General features: G+C 37.3%; 1 protein-coding gene across 1 annotated transcript; it reads right to left on the bottom strand.

Moving 5' to 3' along the window:
• Positions 1–7580: 7580 nt before the first annotated feature.
• Positions 7581–12394, bottom strand: LOC145632288 (U4/U6 small nuclear ribonucleoprotein PRP4-like protein). Its single transcript, XM_081684620.1, has 6 exons — positions 12228–12394; positions 10756–11689; positions 9078–9531; positions 8797–8994; positions 8614–8695; positions 7581–7899 (listed from the first exon to the last, which is right to left on the bottom strand). Exons 2-6 carry the CDS (start codon positions 11682–11684, stop codon positions 7805–7807), a joined length of 1758 nt encoding a protein of 585 aa, XP_081540746.1. The 5' UTR covers positions 11685–11689; positions 12228–12394; the 3' UTR covers positions 7581–7804.
• Positions 12395–20072: the final 7678 nt, after the last annotated feature.

Here is a 20072-nt window from a genome sequence, read left to right as displayed (position 1 = left end):
GCAGTTTTATTACACAAATAGGTGGTTCACTTGTGTAACTCACACTTGGAGAAGCCTGACGGGAGAATTTTGGTAAAAACAGTAGAGTGAAGGCCGACAGCCAATAGTCATAGAAATTCATGCAGCATTCACACTGCATTGTTACAAAACTACATCAAGTTCAAATTCTATATATTTCATTATCTCAAGTAGAGATCTTGCGAAGCGTATATTTCCGTTTTTTACCCAGGGAAAACTGTTTAAAATGACATGTTGAGAATCTCAACTATATTTACTTGAATCAATAGTTTTGCAGCAGCAGTTGGATTCTTTTCTTTTACCATTTTCTGTTTTGATATTCTCAAACAATAAATTGCTAGTGGTAGTTCAGATTAAGTACTCCTATTATTAACAATTTAAAATGTCACAACTATTTTTCATATACTCCGTATCTGATTCAAAACTAAAGTTGTGTAACTATATGAAGGCCAATTGACCAGATTGGTAAATAAAAAAGACCATTAGCGACAATTTGGTAAAAAAATTACTCCGGCGACAATTTGGTAAAAAACTTAACCTTAAGCGACAATTTGGTAAATAAAATAATCTCAGGCGACAATTAACCCAAAAATACAAAAATTTTCGATAAATTACTCGCGAATGCTTAATATAGTTCGTTTTTCTTGTTATTTTATCAACCCTTTTTTACGGAAATAACAATTTGAAGAAAAAAAATGTTAAGTATCAATTTTCAGTTAAGTTTCATACCCCTTATTAACGAATTTTTTTTAAAAAGGGGTTGGAAATAAAAAGGATGACATGTAAATTCAAAATTTTAAATGGAAAAAATAAATTTAAGAACACAAAACAAATTAAAATAGGATTTTTAAAGAGTTTGTCGGGAAAAAATAGATTTTTTGGTCTAAATGTCGCCGGAGTTTATTATTTTTACCAAATTGTCGCCGGAGTAAGTTTTTTTACCAAATTGTTGCTAGATGTCTTTTTTATTTACCAATCTGGTTAATTGGCCCTAGGGGTGAGCAAACCGGGTACCCGGTCAAAATTTTAGGACCCGGACCCGGAATTGGTTGAAACCGGGTCCTAAAATCCGGAACCGGAATTGGAATTGGTTTAACCGGGTCCTAAACTTTAGGACTTGGAATTGGAACCACCGGGTAACGGTTCCGGTTCCGGGTACCCACAAACGTAAATAATTATTAAAATATAATATAAATTATAATACTTATTTAAGTTTATTTTAATTTTTAGCGTTTAACACTTGTATTTATATGTGCATTAAGATATTTTATTTATATTAGGTATTAAAATTTTTTTATTTTATTTTACTAACTAGATACATTTAACATAATTTTATATTAAAAAACTTATTTAGTGTATCATGTGTTGGGTAACCGGGTACCCAACCGGTTCCAGATCCCAAAAATCAAGAATTGGAATTGGAACCGGTTGCAACCGGTTCCTAAATTTATTACCCGGAATTGGAACCACCGGGTCCAATTCCGGCTCCGGACCCACCGGTTCCAATTCCAATTCCGGGTACCCGGAAATTTTGCTCACCCCTAATTGGCCCTATATGAAGCTAAAGTTTGGCTACAGACAAACAGGTCAAAATTGTTGTTATAGGTTCGTAGGAAATTGGGGAAACCCTTTTTTTTTTTTTTTTTTTTTGAAAGAAGGGGAAACACTCTAAATTAGATAACATTAGTTTTCCCCTCAAAAAAAAATAAATAAATAAATAAATAACACTAGATTAGATCGTGTGTCATGCACATTAAGTCTTTTTCTTTTTTAAAAAAAAAGTTTATTATATTAAAAGGCAAAGAAAAGGTTTATATTTTTTTTTTGTAAAGAAAACCTTCAAAAAAAAATTAGAAATTGTAAAATTACAGGAATGTTTTACAAAAAATTAAATCAATTTTTATAGTTTTATAAAATTTCAAATCAATACTATGAATAGAAATGTTTCTTTCCCAACGATCCCCACTACTGTACAATTGCAATGGTATTTCTGATGTTAATTTTTGTAATAAATTCGTATTTTATACATTACTTAAAAATGACGATCAAAGTTAGTAAGTGAATATTGAGTGACAGAGTATAAAATATATTCCTGGATTTCAACTGTCAGCTTAAATTTATTTATTTAGGTCAAATGTGTCATTTATTTATTTATTTATTTTTTTTGACAGGAAGCACAAGCAAATTTATTAAGCTTCAACAAGGCTCAAATCAGCCAGAATATCTTCAGCTACATCATGAGGATAATCCTCCAACCAAACTCTAAAATCATAATAAACATTACATAATTTAGCTAAACTATGAGCTACTTTGTTGCCTGACCGCTTCACAAACGAGAAGGAGCACATTTGACATGATCTAGCAAACATGAGAATATCGTTAACAATCATCCCAAATGCGTTGGTTGTGACCAAAGCCTTCGACAGGTGGGAGAAAAGCTTCAAGCAATCCGTCTCCAAGCAAACACTAAGGAAGCCCGACTCCATAGTAACCTGCAAAGCATGCCTCATAGCCAATGCCTCCATGACATCCACCTCGAAGCACCCTTCCATTCTCATACACATAGCAGCCACAACATCTCCAACATGGTCTCGCATTACCCCTCCAAAACCAACTACTGACTGTGACAATTTTGCAGCATCCGAATTCACCTTTATGACCCCAATTGACGGAGGCTTCCAGGTAGTATCCAAGGACATAGCAGGGGGGCTCAAAGTGCTTATGTCCTTTGCAAATTCAAATTCCCCAATCAAACTTACAGCTTTGCGAATAATCTCGGTCCCTTCGATTTTTTTCTTCTGAAATGCCCACCCATTTCTGCGCAACCAAATACCCCAAGCAAGACACCAAAACAAGCTCCACCAATTCACATCATTGCAAGACTGAAAGACCGAGATGCACCACTCAGTAAACGTTTCCCCATTATGCTTCTCAACACTCAATCGAAGAGGAGGAGTATACCAAATCAATCTTGCCTCCTCACATTGTACAAGCATATGGAGAATATTCTCTTTTTCATTGCCACACATAGGACACCACCTATCAATCTCCATTCCTCTTCTCGCAAGATTATCCCGAGTTGCTAGAGCATCTTTAACTGTACGCCAAGCAAACATTTTGATTTTCTGAGGGACTTCCAAATTCCACACTTTCTTCCAATCAAAAGAAGAGCTGCCACTCGAGGATGATGCTTTGTCACACATTTGCCCAACTGTCAGCATGTTATACGCACTTTTCACCGTAAAGCACCCATCCTTTGAGTAATGCCACATCCATCTATCTCTACTATCAAACATAGGAATGGGGATATTGCAAATAGCACTAACCTCAACCTCAGAAAAATTGGCCTTGAGAAGGCCAACGTCCCATCGTCTATTGCTGTCCCAAAGTTGCCTCACATACACTGGGCCGGAGCTATCATCAAGTTGACTCGATGCTACACAAAAACCATTAAGGCTAGGTATCCATGGATCACGCCATATTTGAGTTGCAACACCATCACCTATATTTCTTCTAACCCCTCTCATCAACACATCTCTAGCTCCAAGGATAGACCTCCAAGTATAACTCGAATTCGGATGAATTTTTGCCTCCTTGAAAGTCGAATGTGGAAAATATTTGCCCTTTAAAACTTTGGCCATAAGGGAGTCTTCATTAGAGACAATACGCCAAGCTTGCTTTTCTAGAAGAGCCTTATTAAAAATTTTCATATTTCTAAAACCAAGGCCTCCTTGACTCTTCGGAACATACATCTTTTCCCAAGCAACCCAACAAATTTTGCTTTCCTCCCGTTGTTGCCCCCAAAAAAATTGCCGACAAAGTTTTTCAACCACATTCAAAATACTATCCGGAATCAAGAAACATTGCATTGCATATGTTGGGATTGCTTGTGCAATGGATTTGATTAAAACTTCTTTCCCGGCTTGAGACAAATAATTTTCCTTCCAACCTTTGAGCTTTTTCCAAATCCGATCCTGAATATTCTGGAAAACCTGTTTTTTAGACCCTCCAATGTAAGTTGGAAGACCCAAATATTTATCATGTCCTTCGACGGCCTTAAACGATAACTTCATCTGAAGCGTGTTTTTCCGTTCTTGGTCCATATTTCGGCTAAAGGACACCTCTGATTTATCCATATTCAGTTTCTGACCCGATGCGATCTCATAGATAGAAAGAATACTAAGCACATTCTCAACCTCCTCTTCCGTCGCTCTCACAAATAAAAGGCTATCATCGGCAAAAAATAGGTGAGAAATTGGCTTCACATGCCGGCCAATTTTCACCCCATGGATAAGGCTCTTACTTTCCGCATCTCTGAGCAGCGACGACAACCCTTCCGCACACAGAATAAACAGGAAAGGGGAGATGGGATCTCCTTGTCTAAGCCCCCGAGTGGACTTAAAGGTCCTCGACGGTTGACCATTAACAAGAACATCAAAAGAAGCAGTACTGACACATTTCATTACCAAGCTCACAAAATTATCCGGCATACCAAGCTTCAGCTTTATTTCCTGAAGAAATTTCCATTCAACCCTATCGTACGCCTTACTCATATCCAGCTTGAGCCCAAGGTAACCTTTCTTGCCCTTCTTCTTCTTTCTTAAATAATGGAAGCACTCATAAGCTACAAGCACATTATCAGTTATCAATCTTCCCGGGACAAAACCACTCTGCGACTCATGAACAATGTAAAGAAGAACTAATTTTAACCTGTTTGCTAGCACCTTTGTGACAATTTTATACAACACATTGCACAAACTAATAGGTCTATAATCAACAAGAGACTCACATTCTTTTTTTTTCGGAATTAAAACAATGTGAGTCTGATTAATAGAACCTATATCCCCATTATTATTCAAAATATCCAACACTTTCCCCACTACATCATTCCCCACAATATCCCAAAATTTCTGGAAAAAAATTGCAGATATACCATCGGGCCCAGGGGCCTTTGTAGGGTCCATTTGGAAAAGTGTCGTATGAACCTCTTCTGCTGTAAAAGGGGCTGCCAAACTCGCCTGTTGTCTATCATCAACAATCCTATCCACCTTGTCAATCACAGGCTCCACTTCAACATTGCTATTTGTTGCGAACAGGTCTTCAAAAAAATTGACAAAAATTTCAGCAATTTGTTCTTCCTCCTTGTAGACGTTTCCGGCCACATCTTTTACCCACATGATATTGTTCCGAGCTTCTCTTTGCTTGGCTTTTTGATGGAAAAAAGAAGTGTTCTTATCCCCATGTTTGAGCCAATCTTGTCTACTTCTTTGCTTCCAATACATCTCCTCCCTTCTTTCAAGCTCATCCATACGACCATCTAAAGCTCTCATTTGTGCTATTACTTCCGTCGATTGTACTTCACCCATGAGAAACTTCATTTGAGCCTTGCACGCCTTCAACTCTTCTATAAAATCTCCAAACTTATCTCTACTCCACGCACTCAATTTTGTGGAAGTAAAAGCAATTTTCGAGCACAAGTCTCCACCATAATCCCATGCCTCGGCAATAATGTCGGCACACTTCTCATCTCGAAGCCACATCTCCTCGAATCGATACAACCTTTTCTTCTTTTTCTTCTTTTTCTTTGAGACGGCTTCTTGAATACAAAGAAGGAGAGGGAGGTGATCGGATTTCCTCTTCGTAAGATGAGTGACAAAAGACCCTTGAAAATCATCTCTCCAAGCTCGGTTTGCAAGGAACCTATCAAGCCTCTCCTGTATATTTTCTTCCCCACCCCTATTGTTCGACCAAGTAAAGTCATGACCAATAAAGCCAAGATCCTCCAACTGACAAAACCCAACAGCATCACGCAAGATATTTGCCTCCTCCATATCAAACGGCCTCCCTCCTTGCTTCTCACCCGAATGAAGCATTAAATTCAAGTCACCCGAATGTGTCATTTATTTAGGAATAAGGGGTTTTGGCAAAATCTAATACTCCGTATAAAAGATGATTATAAAAGAGTTGAATCTGTTAAAAAAAAAGATATGGAATAATATTTTAAGTAAATGCGAGTGTATGAAATAATTAAGAATACCAAATCACAAAGTTTCATATGCGGCTGGTCGCACCATACGGCCAGCCGCAATACAATTTTTTTATTTTTATTTTCTCTCTCTTCTCTATCTCCTATTTACTTTCTTGTTTTCTTCTTCCCACTTAAACACGCCCATTTTCTGAACTTTCTTCTATCTCTTCTCTCTCCTCTCTCCTCTTTTTCTCTCCTATTTTCATCTTCTTTAGTTAGCCCACTCAAAATAAACAAGTTAAATGGAGCAGCGGTGGTAGGGGGTAAGGAAACTCCTCGTAGTCCAAGCTAGAGGTTTTAAGGCCAAATCCAGCCATAAAAACTCTAGATCTAGAGTTTTTATGGCTGAATTTGGCTTTTTAGCCATATTTCAAGTGAAATTCGAAGCCAATATTAATTTTGAGGTATTTGTTCGATTTTTTTTTTTTTTTTAACAATTTAAATTTATTTTGTGGTTGTGGGTTCGGTTTGGTTAGATCTAGGCGTGGTTGTTAGTGGTACGGGAGTTGGTGGTGGTGTGGTGGAGTTTAAGGTTTTGAGGACTGCGGTTGAGAAAGGTTCGTTTTGGTGATGGTTACGGTGGGTTTAGGTGTGGGTAAATGGTTACTAGGTTGGGGGTTACTAGAGGTTACTAGGTTGGTCAGGGTTTACTAGGCCGGGGTTATAAGGGGTACTAGGTCGGTTATGGGTTACTTGGGGTTACTAGGTTAGGGGTTACTAGGTCTGTTAGGGGTTACTAGGTCGGTCAGGGGTTACTAGGGATTACTAAGTCGGTTAGGGGTTACTTGGGGTTATTAAGTTTGTTAGGGGTTATTAGGGGTTACTAGGTCAGTCAGGGGTTACTAAGTCAGTCAGGGACTCAGGGGTTACTCTGTCTAGAGGGTTACTAGAGGGGTTACTTAAGAGGAGTTACAGATTATGGGTTACTTGGGGTTACTAGGTTAGGAGTTACTAGGTCTGTTAGGGGTTACTAGATCGGCCAGGGGTTACTAGGTCGGTTAGGGGTTACTTGGGGTTACTAAGTCTGTTAGGGGTTACTAGGTTAGGGGTTACTAAGTCGGTCAGGGGTTACTAGGGGTTACTAAGTCAGTCAAGGGTAACTCTGTCTGAAGGGTTACTAGAGGGGTTATTTAAGAGGGGTTACTTGAAGGGTTACTGATATGACACCTTGCCGCACCAGAAACGCGCTGATACCAAATAAAAAAATAATATTTACGTAGTTTGAAAATTTTGGAATAAAATTATTATAGTTAAATAGTACAAATCTCTCTCCCGGTGTTTATTGAATATTGTACTAAGTTATTGATTGCTATACTTTGTGAAGTACTCATTATTTGCAATTTTGAGTATGGAAAATGAAATTTTGTGGTTGCTTTTTTTCCCCCTAATTTAACATGCAAGGCTGAAGTACAATACTTTTTGTATAATCACAAAAGTTTCCTTGTTTCTCTCCTGTTGCCCTAATTACTGTCATTCGCAAGTGCTGCAATTTTAGTAAAATGGAGAAGTATATGGCTTTCAATTCATGTTGATGTAACCAAGTGAATATCACTATTTTTTTTGTATAGATTAGTAATGTAGGATACAAAAATAAAATTCCTTTCATGTAACTCTGCACCTATCATGAACTAGCCCGCTAATAGCTAACTGTTTTAACATGTTTCATACAAGCAGATTTTGCAGTCTAATACAAGCAGATTTTGCAATCTACAAAAACCTATTGTCAGATCAGCTAATACAAAATTGCTAAACTGACCCTTAGCCTAGGTCCATCGACTTTTCTTCAGAGGGGACACTGCTTGACCAGAGCTTAATTGTTCGATCATGTCCAACTGTAGCAATGCATTGTCCATCTGTGTCACCACAAAAAGAGACGATATAAGGAACCTGAAAAGATTTATCCTTTGAGTGGGATGGGGGTGGGGGAGAATATGAACACGAACTTAAATAATAAGTTACTTTTAAATTATACTTTGTACATATATAAGCAAGATTAAATGCGATATAGATTGCACTTCTTAATTAGTTCAATGTGATACAGCCTGTGTACTTTGTACAATTCAGTTGGTTTTATGAAATTGATGCAAAGCTAAGACAACATTCATATAAAACTGACCAACATAGCATAGCTTTACATATACTAATTTTTTAGCAATATTAGGAGAGCAACTGAATATATGAATATCCTAAAGAAAGTGTTCCATTTTGCTCAGAATTCAGCTGATCATCCTAAAACATTCAACTTACCACTCCTAATTTTGAGGCCTAAAGATCTCTACTAGTATAACCACACTCAGACCCCTGTATAAACTAGCTAAGATTTAGTTGACAGGCATACACGGAAAACTGCTAATTAATCCTCTTATCATTCCATCATAAGTTCATGACCTAGTAAGATTTCTAGGGACAAATGAATTTAGATTTCGAATGGTAACTTCCAAAGATAATTCCACATAGAACAGAGTGACAGCCATGAAGAGACTATCATGGGATGCTGCTACTGCCTACAACTTCCCAAATTTCATGCACCACTTTTACTAATAGTTTGTCAAAAGAAAAGATCTTACCTCCTGTAATATCTACGGATGTGACTCTTGATTCACATCCGGATAAAGTCTTGATAAGCTTGAAGTCTCGAGATGACCATACCTGATGAAATAGAACCAAATGAGAAAATATTACTAACAACTGGAACAAAACACACTAATTGTTTTAATCAGTTAAAAGTAATTTAGTGCCAAGACTCATACCTTAACAGTTGTATCGTATGAAGAAGTGACCAAGTAATATCCCTCTTGGGGCTCAAATTTGACCTCTGAAATAAGCTTAGAATGGGCGGGGATTATGTACAAGGACTTTTTCTTTCTCAAATCCCAGATTCGGCAGGTATTATCTTCGGAGCCGGTGGCCAAATGATAGCCATTAGGAGAAAAATCAGCCCCATAGACCTGAGAGAAGAGATACCAAGTGAGTAAACTATCAGTGTGTATAGCATAAATTGTACATGAGCATAACAAGAGAAGAAATTTACAGGTTTGATGTGGCCTTCCAAAGCGAGAACACTTCTTCCTGTTCGAAGATCCCAGACACGTGTGAGAGAATCCAGTCCACAGGATGCTACCAAGGATCCATCTAGATGAAAAGCTATGCCATAAACACTCCTGCTATGGCCTTCTTGAAGAAGCAACTCTGCACCACTTTCAATATCCCATAGACGCCAAGTTTTGTCAAAACTTGTGGTGCCCAAGTACTTTCCGGATGGATGGAAGGCAATACGAGCTAAGCGATCTAAATGACCTTCAAATGTTCTCACTAATGTACCATCTGTATTCCACAACTTTGCAGTACGATCAGCAGAGGCAGTTGCTACAATGTCACTTACAGGAGAAAATGCAACATCAGTAGCATGCACAGTGTGTCCCTTCAAGGCAGAGACCCTCTTCACTTCAGGCATACTCCATATCTTAGACACTCCACTAGAAGAACTGAAAAGGACAAAACAAGCAATAAAATCACAATCAGTATTCTCCTTCATCATGCGGCTCATTACTCTCATAATTTAGAGAAATGATTATAGGCTATTTAAATGCAAATCTAAGCATCATATCTTCAAATCTTGAGAAATAATAGATTAGTCAGCTCATATCCATCAATCTACAAAGCCAACTGTCTTCATAAATTATATATGAAGTTGGACAAAGTGACTCGTCTAATTTTACCTGATTTCCATACCATCAACAGTCACAACATTAAAAAAAAATAATAATAATAATTCCTCACACTAGTTAAAAACAGGAAAAACTCTCCTTTTCTGTTACTTCCTCCAAAACTCTATTACACAACTCATATCGCAGTACATCATCTAGGGAGCACATGGATAGCAGTCCGTTATCTGTCATTCTATAATTTTAATTCTTACACTGGTTAATTCATTGATGACAAGAAGATACACTGGTTAATTATTAGAATACTTCTCTTCAAAAAGATGTTGAAATTCCAGTTCACAAAAATTCAGTTTCCCCATGGATTTTCTTTCACCAGCTTTTGCACATTCAAACACAACACATTCCAATTCTTTGTATAAAAAAGTCAAATTTTCAGTATCTTTCCTTTCTAGAACATAACAGCAAATTAAGAAGTTAATTTAAAGCATACAGATCAAAATTTGACCATACTGTCCTGAATTTAATTCTAAAAGAGGGCGAAGGAACGAATACATCATAGAGCTTGTTATAGTTCATAACTATTTCTTTCATCATTTTCAGCAAATGGAAAGAATAGCCTCCTACTCCCAAAACATATTGAAAATTAAAAGCAAATACAAAGAAAGAAGCATTGTGAAGGTTCAGACTTCTGAATGACATAAGAATGAAAAAAATTAAAAAAAAAATAAAAAAATCAATACAAAGGGGCAAGAGGAAGAATTTTAAAAATAAATTTTCCTGGATAGATGTAATAATTCAACATCTTGGTTTCATGGGTAAATTATCTTAATCACATATCTTACAACAGAACCACAAATATTGATATATATCTCGTATCAAGCCACAAATCACACCCTTTATATGAAGTCCAATTTGCTAGTTTTGACAAACAAAATAGGATGATAATCAACCACAACATCTTCAAGTATCAATCACTTTTATTATGATAAAGGAAAAAGTAACCTCCAACCAGGCAAAGATAGATTACAGAACTAGAGAACGTACCAGGTAGCAAGAAAATTCCCATCTTTTGAAAACGAACAACCCCCGAGTGGGCGGTCATCACCAATCTCACTAGAATCAAGAACAAAAGTCTCTGCCTGTCTAAGAGCCCAATCAACTTCAGCATCTTCATCTTCATCTGGATCATCTCTTTTCCTTCTTGCACGCTGCAGACGCTGAGATGCTCGAACAATAGAGAACTTCGCTATAAACTTCCGAGCCTCCAACAATTCTTGGGTCCCCTCTGTATAAAATGGGTACTGAAACATTTCTTCATCGACCTCATCCTTAGCTGAAGCTGCTTCTTCCTCTTCTTCATGGGCTTTCATAAGCTTTTCCAATTGCCCTTCAGCATCAAGCTTAGCCATAAGCATCCGCAGCCGGTCCCTTCTTTCCATCTCTCTCTCCCCAAAGAGAGTAATGGGTTCACCAAGCCGCCGAAGCCTAGTCCGCACAGCTACGTCATTTGTGGGGACAGCTAAAGCAGCAGCACGTCTTTTCATCATGAATTCCTTCATCGCTTTCTCCTGACGTTCCCTAACAGCCCGACTCTCCTCTGTAATTTCATACCCAACAGAGGAATCTTGCGCATCCATTTCTGAACCCTGGTCATCATCCTCAGAATCCGATTCCTTTGCCTCACCATTTTGAGTAAGGGAAGGACGGGCAGGGAGAGGGGCTAATGGTCTAGATGTTGCAGGAGGAAGAGGCGCGATTGATGGGACCAGCACCGGAGGTGGAGCTGACAAAGGGGCGACTGCAGAAGGAGCTGATAGCGGGACAGCAGGCGGTGTAATCATAGGGGATGTAAGAGTAGCAGGACCCATGATATCAGTAGCTGGTTCAGAAGTAGCCAGCATCTCAGTATCAGTTCCTGGAGGAGTTGGTTCAGCAACTGAAGCAGAAGAAGGATTCTCTTCATCTACCTCCATTATGCCTATATAAGTAACAAAATAACCATTTAGCCCATCAATGAAATTCACAGCTAAATACTACCTCCGTTACATATTATTTGCAACGATTAGACATTTTTCCTCTCTACTTAATCGTTGCAAATAATATGATACAGAGGTAGTAATAACATTATGATTAATATTACATCGACTCTTCCTTTCTCCTCAATTACCCATGTCAGACCCTCGAAACTCGGACATGGGTATCACACTTGGACACTTCATTTTTGGTCATGGATTTCATGCCAGGGAAATGGTGGAATTTGCCAGCGCCTTTCTATCAATCATTTTTTTACATGGTATCTCGAAAAATACATGATTTTAGGCAAATTAGGCTCATAATTTTGCTTATGATATTTCATAAGCTAAGAATTAAGAAGCAATAATTGAGATTTACGAACCCTAAACTTAAAGCAGTGATAATTAAATTAGATTAGATGAAACATAAACCCTAGATTGCGAAATTGATATGATATGATATGATATGATATGATATGATGATAACAACAAGAAACAACTTACCTTAGAAGCTGCTTCAATAGGGATACAAGAATTAGATTCAACGAACTGCGCTTCAAGCCTTCAACGGAGAACGTGAACTGCGCTGCAATGGAGAACGTTAAGTGCGCTTCAGTGAAATAACTAAGAGGAGAGAGGTAGGGAATGGAGCCCTGTTAAAACTTAAGGGGTGTTTGGTTCACGTTATGGGAAAAAGTATGAGTTTAGAATAACTTAAATTCATACCTTACGTTTGTTTTACGATTTTAAGAATTTTAAACTCATACCTTAGGGAGAGGTGAGTTTGGTTCATTTTCATACTTTTACGTATCAAATAAAAAAAGAAAAGGGTTTTTCTACACAGTATCCCTAAAGTATTCACTTTTCTAAGCTGTGCCCACCCATTTTCAAAATTCCACACTGTAACCCTAAGGCACCTTTATGTGTACGATGTAACCCCTCATTAATCCTAAAGTTAACACCGTTAACTTTTGTTAAAAAATCTATTTAAAATTTTTTTTTAAAACAAAAAAAAAAATAAAAAAAAAAAAAAAATCTCCCTCCTGCAAAGCCACCCACGCACCGCCAACCCTTCCCTCCTCCAAACTCACCCGCCCAGCGAACCAGCCACCAGACTTCACCCCAGCCACCGCACCCACCCTACGAACCGCAACCAGCCCAACGCACCACCGAAACAACAACAGTAATTCGCCGCCGATTCGACCACCAAAAATCTGATGCTTGAACCCTAAAGGATGACAAACTCCAATCCTTTACCCTTTCACCCTCAAATTGACTGGAATCGACCATTGAAACCCCGAATGGTCGATTTGGTCGTTTAAAGGGTGAGGGAAAGGGGGGGTGGTTTTGCGCGGTAGTGGTTGGGCCTGAGGTGTTTTGAGTTGGGCTAGGGTGATGCGTCAGCTGCGGAGTTTGGGGTTGGGCTAAGGTGGTGCATCGGCTGGGGTAGGTGGGGATGGGAGAGCCAGTAGCTGTTGCCAGCAGTGGCAGTGGTGGTGGTGGTGGTGGGGCTAGTTAGGGTTAGGGCTGGGTTCAATTTTCTTCATGGTGGTTGGTGTGTGGCGGTTGTGCTAGGTGTGGTGGTTGTTGGTGTGTGGCGGTTGCTGGGTGTGGCGGTGGCTGGGTGCGTTAGTTAGGGTGGTTAGGGATGGGTCGTGAGGGCTGGGTTTTGGTGGTGAGGCAACATAAAACTAATGACAATAGCTAACGGCAACTTAACGGCAGGGTTACATCGTACACACTAAACATACCATGGGGATACAACATGGAATTTTGAAAATGGGTGGGCACAGCTTAGAAAAGTGAATACCTTAAGGGTACCGTGTAGAAAAACCCAAGAAAAAAATTGCATTCCAAAATCGTACCAAACATATGGTATTAAGAATCAAGTTCTAAACCCATATCACTATAGTTTCATTCCTGATTTCAACCCCACACCAGTTTGCGAAACAAACGCCCCCTTAAAAGTAATGACCCGCCACAACTATAAAACACAAGAGAGTGAGGGATAGTTTAAGTGGTTAGAGCTCTCCTATTTCAGGTGATCATAAAATTGATTCTCATCATCGTAAGGGGGTGTTTGGTTCGCAGATTATAGGTATGAGGTATGGGTTTAGAATGACCAAATTCATATGATATCTTTGGTTGTCAAAAATATGATTTTTAAACCCATATCTCAAACCCATGAGGTATGATTTTTAAACCCATACCTTAAACCCATGAGGTATGGGGTTTAAAAACCTTGGGGGAGGTGGGTTTGGCTCATTCCATTCTCTTAGGTATCAAATACATGAAATTAAGGGGATGATATTCCAAATTCCAATCCAGATTTGAACCAAACACATGGTATTAAGTATCAAGTTCCAACCCGATATCACCTTAACCCTATTTCTGATTCCAAACCTATACCACTTTGCGAACCAAACACTCCAAATAAAGTTCAAATATAAATCAGGGCTACTCACGTTCAATTTATAACTAAAATAAGTTTTAATAAGAGCTAATAAGATAAGATAACTTCAGATAAGTAAAAATCAAGTAAATAAAACGCACCCTAAATTTACAATAATAAAAATATTAAAAACAATAACCAGTGATTTAATCTAGTCTTTTAGTTTAATGAGGTTTCTCCAAAACCTCAATCCTAAATTCATTCTCATACTTTTAGAGATTAAGATATAGGAAAATATATGTGTGATATATTTCTCGTAGATATTATTAAGAGAATATAATATATTTAGGTTTATTTTATGTTAAGATATTAGTTAGAGAATATATCTTCAAGATTTATAATTATGCTAGTATATCTTTTAGTAAGATTGTTTTCTATATTATGAGATTAGGTTTTGTATAAATATTATACATATTGATCAATAATATACAAGTCATTCAATTATCTCTTCACCCTAATTTGTCATCGTATCAAGAGCAGGTTACAATTTTTTCAAAATAAAACGATTTGAGAAAAAGAATGGAGGTAGAATAATTCTTTCAAAATATCGATTCTTTCTATATTGAGAAAAAGAACTCTAGCTGCCCTACAAATTCATGAGAAAAAGAATTTCCTAATACAAGTTCCTTAAAAACTTGTTGGTGGATTCCTACTTTCTTTGTGCCTAATCGTATAATGTCAATTCTCACTTCTTATGATTGTCAAGCATATTCACAACATGCTAAAGTAGGCGCACTTCAATTGACACCTACAGCTAATTACGGGTTAAAATAGTTCAAGTTTAGCAAATTTTTGCAGGGTTTAAACGGTTTTGATTTTAAATGGGTCTAGTAACTAGCTATCGGGTTCGGACGTAATCGATTCGGGTTGTTTTCAGTTTCGGGTTGTAACGATTTAGATTGATAACGGGTCGAGTTATTGAAGCGGTTTGCACAAATTCGGTTTGGTTGAGTTTGGATTTGAAAAAATTGGGTCATAATCAATTTGGGTTGATATCGCATTCGAACGTAATCAGTTCGAGCTGTTTTCAGTTTTGAGTTGTAATGATATGGCTTGATAACGGGTAGGGTCATAACGGTTTGCACAAATTCGATTCAGTTCAATTTTGGATTGGACAAAATAAGGGCAGGTCACTTTCGGTTTTCAAAAAAAGGATTGTTAACGATTCGGTTCCTTTTTCAGTTCAGTTTTGAAATAATCGATTATAACGGTTCGAGTTAGAAACTAACAACTCTACGGTAGATACTTTGCGTGACCAAATATCTTTTGACTTTTTCTAAAGAACTACCCCATATTTCTATCTTTTGGTATTCCAATAACCCACCATTGAATTGCCAATTTGCCAAATATGATTAAGGCCAATACTCAATAGCTATATAGGGCTACTTGCTCTTTTCTTTCTTTCCAAATATTAGTAAACACGTAACGCTAAATGGACCTCACTTTTACTGAACACATGGAAAACCTCAATAAGCTACAACAGCTAATAAGCACGCCTTTGTTTCTCCTCTTTGGATTTAGCAGCCCTATAAACACAATATTGTAGCTTTCAACTTTTTCCTTATTCCTCGTTCCTAAAGTTCTAAAGAGTCTTTCCCGTCAAAAAAAAAAAAGTTCTAAAGAGTCTTCATCATCAAATCAATTAATAGCTTATTTTTAAAAAAAAAAAAATTGAAACTAGTGTGTACCCAGCGATTCCGGGAATATTAATTATGCATAATTGTTATACTAATTCCTCACAATCCGTCCACAAAAATTCGATTGGGAAGAGATTTTTTTTTTTTTTTTTGAAGCTTAAAATTGCTAATGACGTTAACGGTTTAATATAATGAATTGCTATTATTGTTACCGCTAGCAGTATTAGTGGTTTTACTAATATTATTCTCTCCGTGTTTTAGTGAGTGTTACGCTTTGACCGCCATATAATTTTAGGCAATTTAAGTGACTTAAATAAAATACTCGTAAAAGGTAAGTGGGGTAGTTGAATTATTTAAAATAGTACTAAGGGGCTGTTTGGTTGGGGGTAATCAGGAAAGGGAATGGGAATCAACTGGCCAGATTCCCTTTGTTGATGTTTGTTTAGCACTTTTATTCATTCCCTTTACCCTCCCCATTACCCCAAATCATTCCAACTTCATTCCCCACCCCCCTAGGTATTTCCATTCTCATTCCCTACCCACCTTCACACCACCACATCACCACCTTCACCTACCAACACCACCGGAAAACCAGCCCAGACCACTGTCGCCCCTACCCTGACCACCGCCGCCCCCCCCGACCACCGTCGATCCTCCCCCGAGCCTCGCCACCCTCCCCTCCCCCGCAAAAACCACCCCTAGCCCCGCAAAACCCTAGCTCCGATCTCCCTCGACCCCAAAAACCGTCTCTTTTGAGGGTGGTGGGAGGTCCAGGCGACGGTTTTCGGGGTCGAGGGAGATCGTGGCTAGAGGTGGTTTTTTCGGGAGAGGGGAGGTCGATGCAAGCGCGGCTAGCGGCGACATGGGGAAGGGGAGGGCTTGCGAAGGGCGGCGAGGGGAAGGGGAGAACCGGCAAGCTAAGGGGCGGGGGAGGGCCGACGAGGGGTTGGTGGCTGAGAAAGATGAAAAATTAATGAAATAATGTGTGGTGGTTGTGGTGGTGGTGGTGTGGTGGTGGGATTGATTCCCTTTGTTATAAAAACAAACAACTAACAAAGCAAAAATAGGGTATTTTCATTCCATTCTTCTCCTTTCCCTTTGTTCATTCCATTCCGATTCCCTCGTGCGAACCAAACGACCCCTAAAAGAAATATACTGAGGTTAATAGTTTGTTGAAAAGTAATGAATGTGAGAAGAAAGAAATAGTAATACTCCCTCCGTTTTTAAATATTTGCTCCATTTTTTTCCATGCGCTGAGTTTTAGGATAAATTGGAGAAAGTAATAAAGTATAGAGATAGTGAGGTTAGTAGAAGGTAAGTTGGAGAAGAGAGAATCTAATAGTAATAAAATTTGGTCCACTAGTTGAGAGAAATGAATTAAATATTATAAAAGTTTTTCAAATAGGGAAATGGAGCAAACATTTAAAAACGGTTGTAAAAGAAAAGTGAAGCAAGTATTTAAAAACGGTTGTAAAAGAAAAGTGGAGCAAGTATTTAAAAACATAGGGAGTAATAAAAATAAAAAGTAGTGGATTTGGGTGGGGACCATGAAAGAAGAAAAGTAAAAATATTAAAATGCAGTGGTAAGGTGTAACACTTAGAGGTCGTTTGGTTGACATGGGAAATAAATTCCCACAAGAAGTTGTATTTCATAGAAAATTACTCCCCTAATGAAATTCCTATAATTTGTTTGGTTGGCAATGTGGGAACTATAAATTCGCATGAATTTCAATTAACTAGGAGGGTTACATAATTTCCTTCCCATGTTTTGAGGGAAGTTGAAATTCCCATGAATTTCTATTTCATCCATTTTTATTTTTATGTGTCAACCAAACAACGACTCAACACATCAATTTCTATAAATTTTCATTCCCTATTATATACTGTCAACCAAATAAGGCCTTATTAAACACGGAGGAAGTACTAATGTTATTAACAATTTTCAATTGATTAACTTATGGAATCAAATGGTCCATTACTAAATTGCTACAAGTGTTGGATGTTTTAATTAAAATAAACCCGCTAATACCTGTAATGGTTTAGAGGTTTTATTAATTAAACCAACATCAAAAGAGTTACTATAACTAAAGCCTCTGTTGGTGTTGTGTTTAGAGGTGAAACTAATATGGTTTAAAACTGAACCGAACCGCAAACCAAATCGAATTAGTAATGTAGTTTGACATTTTTGAAAAAAAATATATGTTTCGGTTCGATTTTTTAAAATAATGTTTGGTTTGATTTGGAAAATAATAAAATAAAAATAGTTTGCGGTTTGGTTTCAATTTTGGGATTTTGAAAAATAAAAAACCAAACTGAAATTTAGGCCCACCTAAGTTATAGCCCAATTCTAATTTTCTACCCTACCTATATAACGCCTAAAAAAACTCTTATTCTATTCTTTTGTAATCTCCAGTCACTCCACTCACTACTTGTGCCTCTCTCACTCTCATTGCCTCCCCCTTGCGAGAGTTGCCACCGTCTAGGCGATCACCCTCACAGCGCTACGATCTCTTCTCTCAACTCACGATCTACTCCGATCCTCTCTCAAATCTCAAGGACTCGAGGTATGCAATCTTCAGTCTTAATCTCTTAGATCTTAATCATTTTGGTAATAAACTAATTAAAAATCACATGTCTTAATCTCTTAAATCTTAATCATTTTGTTAATTGACCAACAATGAACCAAATCAAGCCTAAAAAAAGTTACAAATCAAATTTACAAATTGCAGTTTGGTTTGGTAAAATCAGATTAAAAAGATGTGATTTGGTTGAGCCAAATAGTAACTTGGTGTGGTGTGGTTTGAAAAATCTCAAATCAAATTAATATGGTTTGGTTTTAGTTTGGGCTACAAACCACATCATAAACCAAACTTTTACCCCTAGTTGTGTTAATGGTTTTATTTTAATTAAAAGGAAAATTTGATAATTAACACGTAGTATTAATCGTTGTCGTTTTATATATAACCTTACCAACAGTTTTATTTATTACCACAAAATTTCAAAATATCAAATTTTACCACCTCTTTGCTCATCCCCTCTATCGTAACGTCATAATGGGCTCACTAACAATTCTCATTACTTTATTCTTCTCTTTTCTTTAATACTCCCTCTGTCCCTTTTTTTTTCTCCATTATATTGGACTTTTCACGGTCTTCGAGATGTGTGTTAAAACGTATATATCTCAAGATCTATAAGTGTAAAAATTATAAAAACTTGATATCAATAAAATATATAATTCGACAAATCCAATAAGATCCCACTTGACTATATTATCTCTTATACATTAATGGAAATTTACGGTCAAAGTTATTAAAAATTGACTCAAAAATTAGCTATGGGGCAAAGAAATAGGGACAGAAGGAATTTTGGGGAATTTTTAGTTAGTTTGATAGGCGTTAGTCAAATTAGGGTTTTCATCCGTCATTATTCTTCCATTCAAACAACAATAATGTAACCAAGGAGAGGTATGTGTAAATAGGGTTATAAAATCAATTTGGGGGTTATTGTATTTCAATTAGGGTTTATGAAATCAATTTACAGTTTGTTGCAAAATTGATACTTATTTTGTGAATTACTGCTAATTAGGAACAAAATTAAGGTTACAATTTGGTCAGATAACATTGATGAGGACTCAAATTTGGGAAGGAAAAGGAGAGAAAGAGACTAAGAGAGAGCAATGAAGAATCTATATATCAGTTTGGGAAGTAAATTTGATGGTTAAACTTAGTAATAATGAGGGTAACATAAGAGAGATAGCTGAACAAAAGAGCGAGAATCGACAGAAGAGAGGTTAAATGAGGAAATTTGAAGAGGGTGACATCATAATTGAGGGTTGAGCAAAGAGGTGGTAACATTTGATGTTTTGAAGAATTGTTGGTGGTAAAATAACAAAATAATAATAATAATAATAATAATAATAATAATAATAATAATAATAATAATAATAATAATAATAATAATAATTGTTGATGGTTATTACTAAAACAACAACTATAGTAGGTGGTAATTATTAATTTTTCCTTACTAAAACCTCTATTCTTCAACCTTAACATTCTCTCTCCTCTCCTCACCAACACTATTCAATCTCTAGATCCTCTATCACCACCACCGCCTATTCCATAGCCTTTATGCCGTCACCTCCACCACCATCACTCTTTCTCTTTTCCCCAACATTATGGCCAACACTCTCTCTCCTCTCCACGATGACCACCATCACCACATGCTCAATAATTTCATGTGTTTTGTATCAACTTTTGAACA

This window comes from Chenopodium album, chromosome 5 (genome assembly GCF_948465745.1).
Source record: "Chenopodium album chromosome 5, dcCheAlbu1.1, whole genome shotgun sequence".
NCBI lineage: Eukaryota > Viridiplantae > Streptophyta > Magnoliopsida > Caryophyllales > Amaranthaceae > Chenopodium > Chenopodium album.
The sequence above is the reverse complement of the archived record's forward strand: the minus strand, read 5'-3'. Positions and strand labels throughout refer to the sequence as shown.

Excerpts from the sequence above, each read along its gene's own strand:
- LOC145632288 (XM_081684620.1), bottom strand. The coding sequence starts at position 11,684 with ATGGAGGTAGATGAAGAGAATCCTTCTTCTGCTTCAGTTGCTGAACCA. Across the intron at positions 9,532-10,755 it reads GGGAATTTTCTTGCTACCTG|TTCTTCTAGTGGAGTGTCTA; the intron begins GTACGTTCTCTA and ends TGTCCTTTTCAG. Across the intron at positions 8,696-8,796 it reads CATACGATACAACTGTTAAG|GTATGGTCATCTCGAGACTT; the intron begins GTATGAGTCTTG and ends CTATTTCATCAG.